At 45.4% G+C, this 14,967-nt stretch overlaps 1 protein-coding gene across 3 annotated transcripts in view; it reads left to right on the top strand.

Annotated features, from left to right (window-relative positions):
- ATZW10 (centromere/kinetochore protein, putative (ZW10)) overlaps positions 1-14,967 on the top strand; it is a 56,651-nt gene that overhangs the window by 1,218 nt on the left and 40,466 nt on the right. For 2 of the 3 annotated variants that reach the window (XM_087399943.1, XM_087399941.1), the window contains exons 3-8: positions 2,788-2,949; positions 3,042-3,200; positions 3,440-3,673; positions 3,767-3,907; positions 4,008-4,100; positions 8,285-8,380. In XM_087399943.1, the coding sequence (XP_087256069.1) occupies positions 2,788-2,949; positions 3,042-3,200; positions 3,440-3,673; positions 3,767-3,907; positions 4,008-4,100; positions 8,285-8,380 (885 nt within the window). The remainder of the gene's footprint in view (positions 1-2,787; positions 2,950-3,041; positions 3,201-3,439; positions 3,674-3,766; positions 3,908-4,007; positions 4,101-8,284; positions 8,381-14,967) is intronic. The other variant, XM_087399942.1, reaches the window with a different exon arrangement.

Below are 14,967 nucleotides of genomic sequence, written 5' to 3'. Positions count from 1 at the left end.
CTTTTTAGAACATAATGAGACCAGTCTCATAGCATTGCAAATTATAGATGTAGAAGTGGTCATAGCAGATTGAAATTGTCTACATACAACTCGTCTTTCATTTTATTAAGGGAGGCAGTGCGTGCGTGGCTCTAGGATCAATTCTTCCCCAAATATATATCTCGGAACTCTTCCATCCTGCACCATAGTAGACCTAATTTAGAAGTAGTAGTGCCTATGTTATAAACATTCCTTCCTCAAAGAATGTGTCCTTAAATTTGAGGGGATGAACAAATAGTTCAGCAAGGTGAACGGTTGGAGATTAGTGCCTATTCGAGAAAATAGCATTGGCAATCAGCCAATTTCCTTTCAGGTGGTTCATAGGGTTGGACTTCATTTGTTGATGATGATGTAAATTGGCATATGTTGTTAACAGAGCTAGTCGAGCAATATGGCGACTTCAAGCTGGATAGCTTAATGTAGTACTCATAGGCTTGTTTGTGAGTATTTATGTCCCTCGTAAGGAGGGACACGTGGAACGATTTTATACTCTGTAGTCTATGGGGCTGTGGGGACCAGTGACTATAGCTTGGAAGAGGAGGATGTGCAAAGGGGACTGTGTGGGCTGAAGGAAGGGGCAGCAACCAGCAAAAGGGTGAAGGGATTTTGGATACGTTTTATAATTACAGGTATACATTTGAAGGAAGGGGGACACATCTGACCACAGGCGCGCACACCCACACACACAAAAAGGAAAAACTGTACATGTTTTGGACTGTACAGAACGTGCCATATTGTACTCTACAGTAAATTCTGTACGGCAATTTGCCTGCTACAAATAGGGCCCTTGTTGAGTGCTTTGCTATGCTAAGAACCTCAAAAGCTCAAAGCTCAAAACTAGTACTTAAAATACAAAACCAGGTGCCATGGTGGGTCTCTGGTGGGATGCGAAGATCTGGTTCTGACGGTCCCCGATGAGGAGAGCTGAGATAGGCTGGACCTCCATCGCGTGTGATCTGGTCAACCTCTGCATCGCACATGGCTCCGGGTCCACAGCTCCACGTCATCTCTTCCTGCTGATCCACTATTCCCGCTGGTCCAGTCTGATCAAATCACAAGACGACACATGGCACCATATTCTAGAGGACCCTAGATGCCTTAGCTTTACTAATGTTATATTTTAGGTCTGACTCGTAGATAATGAGCTCCGAGACCTTGAACACTGGTTGCACAAGTCCCTGTCCTAGCGACCAAAGTAACCTAGTGTTTGGCACACAATTACGACCATGAGGATTTAATCCTTCAATCATCCGTACAGTGCCATGTGCTTGTGGATACTACGACATCAAGAGCTGATGTACAGTCCGTATAGTGCCACATGCCTGCATCTCATGTCATCTGCTCTGGTGGCTGTTTTCCACTTTTGCATTCAGCTGAATGCATGGAGATTCTATGGACAGACATGCTGTGTTGAACATGCAGCAAACCTCATGGATGGCTGCATATTGATGCTCATGAATCTCATCTTTACCTATCCTGACATGCTTATGGCTTCACCTCATTTGGGAGCCTTCCAGATGGGCAACTAGGATAGAGATGAAGGGTAAGAGAGGGTGGAGCATTGACTTCCAATAAGACATGTCCTGAAGTTTCCACCTCTACGACTTACTGGGCTTCCTATGTGACATCTGGCCTACCTCATTGGTTTTGTATCTTTATAAACGCACCCCCATGCCCCGTTGAAGGTGTTGGAAGGTGGATACAGAAACCCCATGGTTGTGTGAAGGTGTTTCAGTCTCCTATGGCACAGCCTGGTGGAGGGTGTGACCCGCTAATGAGTGTGATGCTTTCAAGTGACCTTTGGGATTGCTGTCTTCAAGTTGTGTGGGCTTGAAGAGCTTTTGTGTGGAGTTCCTCTTTACTCTACCACTCTTGATGTCGCCTCCATGCAGCCTCAATAGTGAACAAGCTTGGCTCTGATACACTTTGAGAGAATCAGCATCTTGATATGCATAGACTGAAGCAACTATACATGATTGGTCCACACCTTGAAGAACAATGATGGGATAAACAGGAGGTCTCATCGTTTGCAAGATGCTGCTCCAAAGCAGGCTGGATTACAAGATTGTACATGTGTTGATGTGCTCTCCCAAGCTATGCTCTCCAGATTAGAGGTCAGTAGTCTACATAGCGACCCCAAGCAGTGAGCAGGGAATGAAGAGGAGAGGGGATGTGACCTTCAGCGTGGAATCATTGTAGAAGAGATATCGTTATTGAATGCTTTGTGAATATTTGGAAAAGTGGCTACTTAAACAACTTGTAAGGTTTTAAAATTTTGTACACATAGATATCATAGTTGGCATACCATGCTGTCTAAGGCGCAGGAAAATTTGAGATAGACCTTGAGAGACTTAAGGCTCCTCAATTGAGTTTTTTGGTGGCTGTTCCATGTCTGAAGCATACAAGGTGCACATATAGAGTGTTGGTTATTCAGAGGTGGGCCAAAGGGCAGTAGGGCCATGATTCCTGCTGTCTACTGGTCGCAATGATATGTGTGCACTGGAAGCCTCATGGAAAGAAGTCTGTGTAACATTGCCATCAGCAGAATGGTTGTGGCCACTGATGAAATGAATGTGTTCTCTCTGTCTGCACTGTCTTTTTTCATGTGGAGGTCTCGCTAGCAAGGAAAACATAGTGTGGATCAAGGCAGGTTGCCTTTCTTTGTTGATCTTCCCCAAAAAACAATTTACTTGATTTCTTTCAACACAGGATTGTGGTTCTTCACTGATGCCATGTGTGTTTTGGCAGAAAATTGGAGTGCTAGAGACAGCATTTGCAAAGTTCGCAGATAAATTATTGAAGTCTGTCATAGGCTCTATACTGCAAGATCCTTTCAAGATTAACATTTCTGAAGCAGGCTCTGCAACGGAAAAAGCTGTTCTGCTTTGGTCTTGTAGATCTACCTCTGAGGTATGCAACTCCTCTCTTCTTAGGATGGAAGGATTTGGCTTTGGCTATTGGGAAGTTTTGGGATGGTTTCTGATTGGTAATGACTTTTCTAGGATGGCAAAGTACTGGGTCCTTTGTATCCAAAGCTTCTAAAGGTAGTGGGATTTCTTCGCCAGCATTTATGCTGTAATCATGACCCCTGGATAAAAGAATTAGGCCGGTTTATTTGGCCTCGGATGGCTGATGCAATCATCTCTGGCTACCTTTCAAAGGTACTCTCTCTCTCTCTCTCTCTGTGCATCTTCTATTAATTGGCATATCCAGGCAATGCTACTTTCTGCTTCCCTTTTATCCACTCTGAAGAAGAGTCCATGGACTGAATGGAAAGTCTTATGATCATATGGGACAAGACTTTCTCATATTCAAGAATGGGGTCAATTAGCTGCTCATACTTCTTCATCTTTTTGCCATTTTGGAGACATTTCAATACATTGTTTCTGGTATATTACAGGCTGTACCTAATGAGGCCACAGAGGTTGCTCATTTCCAGGAATTGGCTAATTTGACAAACGAATTTGAAACAGCTTTGAGCGGACTCAATTTCATTCCTAAGCTACATGGGGACAGTGACAGGCTTGGGAAGTTTGCTTCAGATGTTGAATTGCACTTTGCTTCGAGGAAGAAAATCCGAGTCCTAGCAAGAACTAGACGATTGCTTGTTCGATCTGATTTCAATGTTTTCTCAGTAAATTCAAGAACCTTAAACTCCAAAGTGCTGTTCTCCAAAACTTTTTTTCGGCTTGCTGTCTGGCTGTATGCTAATTGACTGCTATTGCAGCAGAGGGAAAAAAGAAATGAACAGGGTTCTACAGACAAGGTCTCTGAAGAAAACTCAGCCGAATTACTATTTCAATGTGAGAGGTGTGTAATTTCCCCTGCAGCCAAGCAGTTGATGCAGATTGTGCATGAAGTTCTGGAGGTATAGATTCAGCTACCTTGACTATAAAAATCTATAAAGTTTTCCGACATTATCATTACTAGCGTTTACATCTAACAATAATTACCGTCCTTGACTGCAGGATGCATGTTTGGCTGCCTCAAGAATATCAGTTGAGCTTTATGATACGGCTCGTGACGCTCTCCTTCTTTATTCTGCTATTGTACCTGTGAAGGTAGCATTGACTACTTTATATACTTCATTTTTTTTTTCCATCCTGAAAAAAAGGTACAGAATAATGCATTGTAGTCCCATGGGAACAAAAATGGGCATCCTTTACCAATTCAGAACAATCTTAGCCCAAAGAGAATATGCCCCTTAAAATTACCATTGACAGATCTCCATGGTGAGCCCTTTAGCAAAGGGTTGCTGTCTAGTATCTGTGTAATCTGCAAGCGCGGACAGTCTCACTCACAAAGTTTCAATGCCTCTCATGTTCATCTGCTTACTTTTTAACCCTGACTTGGGCACTTTTTTCGCTTTTTGTCAGCTGCAAGAGTCTTCACCCTCTCTAAGTCATGCTAAACTTTGGCAGTGACATTTTTCTGGATGAAGGCATATATGCTGTCTCATAACCTTACTGTCCAATGCAACAGTCTGTTCCAAAAGAAAAATACCAACTAGCTGCCTGCATACAAAGGGCCACTGTTGAATCACAGACACCCTCACAAAGTGTGTGCACAACCTCACAAGGTTTCACCACTGCCTGCATTCGCTGAGATCCATTCCATGCGTCATAAACTTGCTACCCAATGCAACTGCCTGCTCTGAAAGAAAGATACCAACTAGTGCCAACACAAAAATCACTATTGCTTTAAGCATATACACAGAGTGTCGGAAGTGCCTCAGATATACTGCATAACCCGCAGATGTCACTATAATACACAGAGTGCCTCAAGTGCCTGCATACTCTGCCTCAGATACAAGCCTGTTGCCCTCTTGAATTCGCAAATATTTGCTACCAATGCAAAGTCCACGGACTAGAATGCTAACTGGAAATACTTGAGTCTTGACAGCAATTAAGAAAAGGGGGGCAACTTACAGGTTTGTATCAGGCCATGAACTGCAGCAGTAAAATGGGTATTGATGCAGCAGCAAGCATTCGAGGCCAAAACCCAGAGTAATTGCAGCAGCAAGAAACTCTCAGTTGCCGCTTCTTTTCACGTTTGTTTGCAGTCCTTTCTAGAGATCGACCAATAGCAGCAGACTCTGGGCAGCCAGCAACTTTGATGCAACAAAGAAACAGCTAACGCTACAACCTTTTGAGTGCGCCAAGATGAACGAGTAGCAGGCTAATTTAGTTAGTGAGGCAATGCTGAAGAAATCAATCATGTGAATCACAGGTTGCTTCTCTCTCCCTTCGAATGGCCTTCAGTGCAAATAGCAGCAGCATTTCACAATCACTAGCAGGAAGAGCAATGGTCACTTTTTTCGTTGTTCTTCAACTAAAGAAGGCCTTTCTTTACAGTGGATTGAAAAGGGGAATTCACTACCTAGCTCGTACCCTATGCATAGGGAAACCATCAGATACATTTGTCTGAATGGACCCCAAACAGTCTAGCTTATGAACAAGTCAACATATCCAAGTGTTGCTACAGAGGCGGTGACCCAACGGGTATCTACCGGTTCGGTTTGTGGATCCTGCGCTGCAATGGAGCAATGGAGAGGACTATTCTTCATAAAGCACTATGGTTGTTGCGGGCGAATTGGTCAACGCACTTACGAGGAGAAAGAAACCCAAAAGCAGAAACTGGGCACAGAAGAAGGCGGCAGGTGCTCGTCTCGTTTCAAGCCTCCAATTTCTAAGGACACCGGTCACTTTCCCATGCATTCTCAGCTCCCTAGGCCTCAACCGAAGAAGGGCATTACTCTCCAATCTGGAGGGATTCAAGGTGAAGGGACCTTCGAAGTGGTAGATGTTGTGGGTGGGTAAGGTGTTCTATGCTACCTTCTCCCTTCGATGAGGATTGATAGTTGAAACATACAGGGCCTTGGTGTGTGCCACATCGCCGCCGTAGGCAGCTTATCCATCTATTTTGTGCCGAAAGCCATTCTTATGCTATGATGGGCTTCTCGTGCAGAGCAAAGTCATAGATTTTCTTTAATTGAAGGCTCAAGATTCTGATGTTGTGGAATCTGCCAATCTTCTTGCACCTGGGTGTTTGTGCTGTTGGAACTCATTCTTGCTAGACTGTATGGGTGTTCAATGTTGTCTCGTGTTGAGCCCCTTAAGAAACCATTTGTACAGCTGATTTTGCCCCCTTCATAATGCACGCCTAAGTCAAATTTCTACACATCTGGCCCATACCGCAGAGGGGCATCTTTATTGGAATTTTCTGGTTTGTCGGCCTTAGTGAGGGCTAATTTGAATGCACATCCCGTTTTCTTGGAAGTTGCTCCTCTTGGGACTGGTGTCCAAACAGCTGAAAAACTAGTTAAACGTGGCTGCACCTCCGCATAGTGCTTGCTATGGTTCGATGGGAGGGTTAAAACTCAAGGTTTGCTTGTATGAGACCTCAGAATTAAGCCCCAACTATTTTGGGGTTGTGTGTTGCCGCTCATAGGCTAGATGAGCTGCTCTGGCAGGCTTGTGAGCTGTGGGTTACATGTGAGTTAGCTGTGATGGTTGGCAACATTGTTGCCTTCAAATGGAGGGTTACTGTGCCACATGCTTTGCTGTAAATCACTCCCACTATCTCATATTCTGGTGTGCGCAATGTGCAAGTGGGTTGCCCAGACCAGCAAGTGAAGATGGCCCTGCAGCCCGCGTGGAGGGGAACAGAGGGTGCTGAGCGAAGGAGAGCTGTCTGGGCGATGGGCCCAGGTTGGGGTCTGATACCAATAGGTGAAGGGGGAATAGCAAGTCGATGGAAGGGAATGGAGTTAGCAGAGGAGGAGGAGAAAGAAGGGAGTTGGAAAAGATGGGAAGAGCAGATTCTGAGCACACTTGCAACCAAACATTCCAAAAAGTGGAAAACATTTGCAGTTTTAAAACCTTCTGAAAGCTTTTTTGTGAAGCGACCCAGTTAAAAAACACGCATGCTATGTAACAAGTATGAAAGAAACTAATTCAACAGGCATGATAGTGAGTATCTGTGCTCATGTTAGGTTTCTTATTATTTGTTTCTCAGTAATAAGTTCGTGAAACTTGAAGGCTGGAATGTTGAAATACATGTCAATACATAAATTTAATTTCTTTTGTAGTTTACAAGTATATACACATATCAGTAGCCAATGTATGGCGATTTCCCAGCTCAATGAAAGGCTAGGGTACCAACCACAAGGCACGTTTCTGGAAAACATTTTCAAAGGTTTTCTGAAGTCGGAGACATGTTTTTGTAGCAACTACTCGTTCTGAGAGGAGAGAGTGCTGCAGCAGTGTGGAGTTAGAGGAGGTTGGGGATGCACTTCATTCTGCAAATAATCACATTGTGATGCATGCACTATTTGTAACCAAACCTTAAGATACTTGAAAATTCTTGAGCAATAAAATCACTGTTGTCATGACACTTTTGAGCAGTTTGCAACACACAAAACAGCTTCTGGAACAAATCACAATATGGCTCTACTTCCTGGAATAGCTTGTAGAGGATCTTGGGCACCCTTAGACCAAATCGCAGCAGTGCTAGGCTCCTTGGAATCCTATTCGCAGCAGGTCTGGGTGCTTTGGAGTCAATTTGCAGCATCTATGGGCACCAAGTAGGGCTGGAAACCCTAACCACAGCAAGTTGATGATCTTCTAGAAGGGCTGGGAGCTTTGGAGTCTGGTGATGTCCTTCAGGTACAGAGAGAAAGCATACGTACATTTATGTACATACAAGTGTTTGGGCATGTACAAAATTCTGACTGGATTAGAATGTAGAGAGAGATATGCTTGCATAAGCATGCACACACATGCATTTTATTTGAATGTGCACACATGCATATATATGATGGAAAGACACAGAATTGCATATTTATATACACAGGTAGACTTGCTCAAATACACATGCATACACTCATCATCTCATTGGTATGTACATTCTCACAAGACTTGCTTAGATACACATATGCTAACCATATGTGTGTATCAAATGCGTACAAATATGCTTGTGAGGTACAACTTTTTCGATTAAAAAATGCATGTGTTCTTACCTTCGCATTTGAGTGTTTTTTACATATATCAAGTATTCAACAAAAGCTTGTAGTGTTAGGGGTTACTACATGTATCATACATGCTGTGTCCTGGTTTGGCTTCTTATTCTTTGTCATGGAAAGTTACAGGGAATTTATTGAAAGCCATATTTGACTTATTACTAGATCATTGAAGGTCAGGTTGATCTCCAGTTGGATATTTAAGCTGAGTTGATTGTGCTGCAGCTTGCTAGGGAATTACATAGCTTAAGTCAAGAGGCTATAATTTACCACAACGATTGTCTTTACCTTGCCCATGAAATTCTTGGGCTATCCTATCAGGTGCATTGCTCTCTATTGCAGAATTTGTAGCATTTACCATTGGTGAATTATAGAATCACATCTTCACACACAGTTTGAACACACAGTTTGAACACACATAGTAGCTAGTCCCTACTATGCATGATGGAGTTTGTGGTTTTCAACCTTATGAGTGCTTGCCATGCGATTGAATCTGCACTATGTGTTGTGTTTTTAGAGAATGAGTTTGGGCATGTGCCTTGATTCATATATATGTGTGTGTGTGTGTGTGTGTGTGTAATATATTAGTCTAGTGTTAATGGTTTTCTACAAAATCAACAATCCTTTATACTTTCTAATGCGTGCAATGTATTTCAGCTTTCTCAAGTTTATATATATATATATATATATATATATGGAGAGAGAGAGAGAGAGAGAGAGAGAGAGAGAGAGATGTATTAATGACTGCAGGAGGCCTTACGGGCCTATGAGACAAAGTACAAAACCAAAAGTAACTCATACAAGCCGCTATGGGCTGCAGCAAAGGCCTCACTAAGGCCCTTGCTGAAAGCTAATGTGCTAAACTAGTGAAAGAAAGAAAGAAAAAAAGAAAGTTTATTAAAGTCTTCGGAAGACCGATGGGTCTATGAGACTGTGAAAAACCTGATGCAACGAGCTGTACTAAATGAGCATCCACACCAATGCAGAATGCAAAAAATGAAAAATGGCAGTACTAAGTCCTAAGTACAACATAGTACAACATAGTCATGTCGATAGTCGACTATATATCAATCTCAGCATCATCATCATCATCATCATCAACATCATCATCATCATCATCATCATCATCATCATCATCATCATCATCAGCAGCAGCAGGACATCAGGATGGATGAGGCAGTGGAGGCATGAGGTCAGCAATAGAGCGCTATCAACCCCTCAAGGGTGCAGTCCTGGTACGTCTCCTGGTCGTAGTTCTGCGTCTAACTCGGGCCACTGTGACCCCCGTCGGTCGGGCTCCGACCCTAAACAAGGAGGGGATGTCCCCAAGTATGATATGTGTGTCAACCCTCTGTCTGAGCTGTCGGGTCACAGGCTCTGGGTCACGGTCATGTCGAGGTCTCGTCTCGTGGGGGTCTATGTGATCTGGCTGAAAGAACTCCATGATAGAGCTCTGAGAGGTATCAATCGAGAAAGAAGTCTGCTCCTGTCTCCGTGCTCAGAGTATCCTCTCGCAGTTTCTAAGCACCTCATGAATGAAACCAGCCAAACACCGTTGGTTTGGGTAGGAGAGGAAACGGGCCAAAACCCCATAACTATCTTTGAAGAGACAGTAGAAACACCCTCGGATCTCATAGTAAATAGAACACCTGAAGATGAAATGCTCCTCTGTCCCAACCTCCTGCATGTCACACAGTGTGCATATGCGTCTCTCCTTGGGTGATTGCTCTGCTCTGCCGCTCTCGATACGAAGTCTGTGTGAAGAGACCAGGAACTGCCCAAGAGAGATCCTCAACGAGAGGGGTAGGTGAATCTGTGTGTATCCTGGTGGATCAATGAAACTCTCCGTTGTGATATGTAAGAAGTGATCTCTGTAGAAGCCCATCTTTACTGGAAGATCACTCGAGCTCAACCAATTGTGGAATGTGTGTAGCTGTAGTAGATCCTCACGGATAACCTGGTTGACGTCATGTGATAGGAGGGGAGAGAACGGAGCATCCATGCTATACTGGAATGGAGGTAGTCTGTCCATGGGGAGCTCTAGTCCCTCAAACCATCTCTCTGTGCGTGCATACAAGGACCTCTGGTGTCCCCCTGTTGCTAGTGCCATAGAAGAGGACAGTGCTAGCCATGGCATCCTACTACGCCCAGAGGTGTAGTCCCCACACTCCCTGACTCGGTACAGATACGTGATGACCTGAAATGCAGCATCTAGCTGTAATGGGGGTGACCCAAACTCCGCCCAAATGATTTGGTGAGGAACGGCTCTAATCATAATGGTCCCGTAGTTCTCCGGGCTCATGGGATCCCTTGCCTTGTGAATGGGTGAGATAGTGTTAATGGTCCAGGTGCGTGGAAACCCCAAGCAAACAGCTTCATTGAATAGCTTTGCTAAGATCGGGGCTAGGAGATTAATTCCATATGCAATGAACTCAGTGCATAGTCCCTCATGATCCTTCGCTCGGCCATTATGAAGTTTCATTACGGCATCCTTTTACCCCCCCCCAGTGAAGAGGGTGTAGGATGTGGGACGTGGCATGTCAGTGAGTGGTGAGGGGGACCGTCCCTCTAGAAATCTCTGCCAAAAGTCCTTAGAGTTGTTACTGAACATAATGTTCAGTAGCTACTCCTCGTTCCGGCACACAAAGTCAAGTTTCTTCCTGCGTACCAATCGACGGTACTCGCGTAGCGTCTCTGGTTCGCTCGGAAGATTGTTTTTGGTTTCAAATCTGAGCTGATAGCGTAAAGCCTTACAATCATCATCGTACCAGCTATTACAGGGTACGGTCCCAGGTGGTGGTGGGCAAGTGGAGCGGGCGGTGTGGGGAAATGCGTGAAGAGCAGTCTCATGTAGTGAGCGGGTGACTAGGACAACACTATCCTCTAATAGGGGTATAAAGTCAATGTATGCGAGAAGTATGTACAGACGACCAGAGTAAGTAGGTGAGTGATCGCGATTAAAGCGTATATCATGGTAGGTGGAGTAAGAACTCAACGGGGTAGAAAGTGCTGTGCAACGGGGGGTAGAAATGCTAAAGAAAAGATAGGTATGATCAGCCCCTGGAGGGAGAGGTGCTACGGTAAAGTCAGTGATGCGAGATGTGAAGGCAGGGGATCCCATGATGTAGTCCACAACCTTGAAGCCTCCCCCATGTGGAAAACACGTGAAGCCACCTGATGTGGGCCATTTGTCAAGACCATTATAAATAATGAGATCATGCATCCTGCTGAGGTCTAATAGGGCCTGTCCATAAGATGTGAACGGTCCTCCTCTGTCAGCCGAAACTCGTAGCATACCTACCTCCTTGAGGTCAATGCCTGGCAGTAGAGTGAAATCATCCCTGAAGTCGAGGAGTGGTGTCTGACGAGCGCCGGTCTTCGCGTTGAAGTCCCGAACTAGGAGGACTTCTTCGTGGCTAGAGAAGTCAACAATGGACTGATAAAGAGCAGCAAATGGGGATGTCTCATCCTTCCCTCGAATATCTCTAGCAAAGCGGGAGGTCTCGGGGGGGGGGGGGGAAGTGGCTATCCATGTGCCGAATCCGGATCCAGAGAAACCTAGAATGTGTATCTCTTTGCTCCATTGAGACCCCCAAAAGTGTGGATCTGTAAAGGACTGCAACTCCTCCTGACCCTCGAACGCCTCCTGTAGCCCTCGTCTCATCTCTGTAGGCAGACTCCCATGTATACCCGCTGACTACTGGGAGTGGGCGCTCTGGACTCTGATGTGCCTCTGTATAAAAGACTATGTCGTGACCTGTATAGGATTCCGAGAAGTTCCTTGGTTCTGACCGTAAGGTACCATTACAGTTCTAGATGGTACAGGATAGAGTCTCGAATGTTTGAGTCTCATAGACCCCGCCTCCCTATGCGGGAGGAGAGGTGGGTGCCTGACGGGAGCCTATAAGGAGTCGTCCATCTCGTACTACTTTTCCCCTCCTTGCGGGCGTGATCCCGCTGCTGCAACAGAAAGCGCCTCTCCTCAACCTGTAGTGGAGTGAGATCCTCATCCATGGAGATCGCTAGCCTGAGACTGCTCCTATATGAGACGCGCCTGCTCTTGGGAGAAGCGTGTGTGCTCTTGTGCGAAGCGTGACAGCTCCCTCTCGCGCTCTCGGATGCTATGAGCCTCCATCAGCAAGTTCTCGCAAGCCTCTGGTAGGTCAGCTCGTCCGTGCTCTAGCGGTAATTGAAAGGATTGTGGCATGAAAGTGTGAGGATGAGACTGGAGGCTGGGTGATGATTGGGTGAGATGGGTGCGGTATGGATATGATAGTGGCCTGGAGGAGGCGATCCCAGGGGGGTGTGGGAACACGGGCTGACAGAGAGGCAGAGGGGAGAAAAAGGTCGAGTAGTGCAGAACAGTGTATGACCCTCCAAAGTAGGTGTCATAATCAGAGAGAGAATTGTAGTGGGAGAAAAAGGGAGAGATGGTGTCAGTGACAACCCCTCTATCCTAGGGGAGGGTGGAGCAATCGGTATCATGCGTAGGGGTATATTAGAGCCAGTAGCTGTAACTGTAGAGGCTGTGGACGGAAGTGGAGCTGAAAGTGGAGCTGAAACTGGAACTGGAGCTGACACTGAGGTTGAAGCTGAGGCTGGCGCTAAAGCTGAGGATGAGGATGTAACTGATACCGGAGCTGAGACTGAAGCTGAAGCTGAAGCTGAGGCAGAGGTGGACCCTGTAGAGAAGGGGTAGGGACAGATTTGGAGAAAGGGGGATAGAGGAGCAGAAAGGAGAGAGAGAGAGGGGAAGAGGGAGGGAAAAGGGTAGGAGAGAGAGAATGAAGTAGGAAAGAGAGGGAGAGATTGAAAGGGAGTAGGGAAGAGAGAGAGAGAGTGAGTGAGCGTAGGTAGTAAGGAGGAAGGGAGAGTAGATAGGATTAGATGCCACATCAAAAAGTACATAGTAGGGGGTGGATGGATACTTATATAGTCCCTCCACATTTCCCCATTAAAGGGCCTCTAACTTGGCCTCTTTTCCCCCTTCATTACAGCCATCCCTTCCCATAGAATTTTGCCCTCAAAATTTCATATGCGGGCTGTTAAATAGGTGCAGCAAACAGCAAATAATAATCAGCCCGGTAGGAGATAGGGATTGTCCTAGACAATGCTCTCTGGCTACCATGAGTTCTCATCTTCAGGGAGTCCTTGCCACTTGATAAGATACTCGGTGTAGACTTTGTTTCGGAGTACGTGATCGCTGAAACCCATGATGCACTCTGGAACATAGAGTATGTGGCCCTCCTCATCCATAGGTGGTAGCTCAGGAAGTACTTGGACATGCTGTCCGACATGTGGCTTCAGCAAGGACACATGGAAAACATTATGAATCTTGGAGGTCCTGGGTAGCTCCAACTCATACGCCACCTCGCCAACTTTGTGGATGATCCTGTAGGGACCGCAATACCTGTGAGCAAGCTTCGTGTTGGTGTTACCCTTCAGCGAGGCATAACGGTTCTTATGGAGGCGTAAGTGCACATAATCCCCTTCTTCAAAAGACAGATACCTTCTGCATTCATCCGCATACTTCTTCTGCTTGGCTTGGGCATCCTGCATATTCTTTTTAGCCAATTGTAGAAGGGCATCCATACTCTCCAAGTCATTTCTTGCTTGCTGATTTTTCACAGCCATGTCTGCAACTAAAGATGGCATACCCACTGTGCATCCATACATAGCCTCGAACGGGCTCATGCCAATAGAGATGTGCTTGGTACTGTTGTAACAAAATTCAGCAAGTGCCAACCACTTATCCCAAGACTTCTATGTGTCATGGCAGAAATGCCTCAAATACTCCTCCAGCCATTTGTTCACCCTTTCTGACTGTCCATCCGTCTCAGGGTGGTAAGCAGTGCTAGGTGTAAGAGAAGTACCCACTGCTGTAAATAATTCCTGCCAAAAGTGACCCATAAATTTTGCATCTCTGTCGCTGACAATCTCCTGAGGTAAACCATGATGCTTAAAAACATGCTCGATGAACTGCCAAGCAACCTGTGATGCTGAATAACGGGTCTTAGTGGGTATGAAATGGCTTGCTTCGTCATTCTGTCAACCACCACAAAAATGCTATCCCATCCCTGCTCTGTGGAAGGCAACCCTGTGATGGAATCCATAGCAATGTGAGTCCATTTGCCTTCTGGAATAGGTAATGGCTGCAAGAGACCTGCGGGTAACCGGCTGTCCACTTTATTTTGCTGGCAGGGCAAACATTCAATGACAAATTCAACTACATCCCGCCACAAGCCATCCCAGATAAAGCTATGTTTGACCTTTTCATATGTCTTAGTAATACCTGCATGTCCTACCATAGGAGATGAGTGCATGTCCTGTAAGACCAGCAGTCGGTACTTTGAATCTGGCACCAAATAGATTCTGTCCTTGCACCACAACAGCCCATTATGCAGCTTAAATTCAGCATGCCGGTACTTTGAATCTGGCACCAAATAAATTCTGTCCTTGCACCACAACAGCCCATTATGCAGCTTAAATTCAGCATGCCCCTTGCTCGATGGCCTCTGTAACTCCACAAATATGGAAGCTGCCTTAGAATCCTGCATGTATTCTTCTTGAATACCATGAATCCACTCCTGGTAGATGGTAGAAATGGCAGACAAACTGCAAGCCCACATACGGGATAAGGCATCTGCAACCATGTTTTCTTTCCCTTTCCTGTGCTCGATGTCGAAATCATAAGACTGAACCTTAGCCAGCCACCTCTCTGCTTCATTGACAAGTTCGGCTGCGTAGGGAAATACCTGAGTGTCCTATGATCTGTCTTAACCTTGATTTTGCTACCATACAGGTAGTGGTGCCATTTTTCGAAAGCATGGAGGATAGCCAACATTTCCTGATCATACAAATGATAATCTAGCTCCTTGGCATCCAATTTCCTGCAATCACCCCGTGTT

The sequence above is a fragment of the Dipteris shenzhenensis genome, chromosome 28 (assembly GCF_047967505.1).
Source record: "Dipteris shenzhenensis isolate YYH24624 ecotype China chromosome 28, Dip_SZ_1.0, whole genome shotgun sequence".
Lineage (NCBI taxonomy): Eukaryota > Viridiplantae > Streptophyta > Polypodiopsida > Gleicheniales > Dipteridaceae > Dipteris > Dipteris shenzhenensis.
The sequence above is the reverse complement of the archived record's forward strand: the minus strand, read 5'-3'. Positions and strand labels throughout refer to the sequence as shown.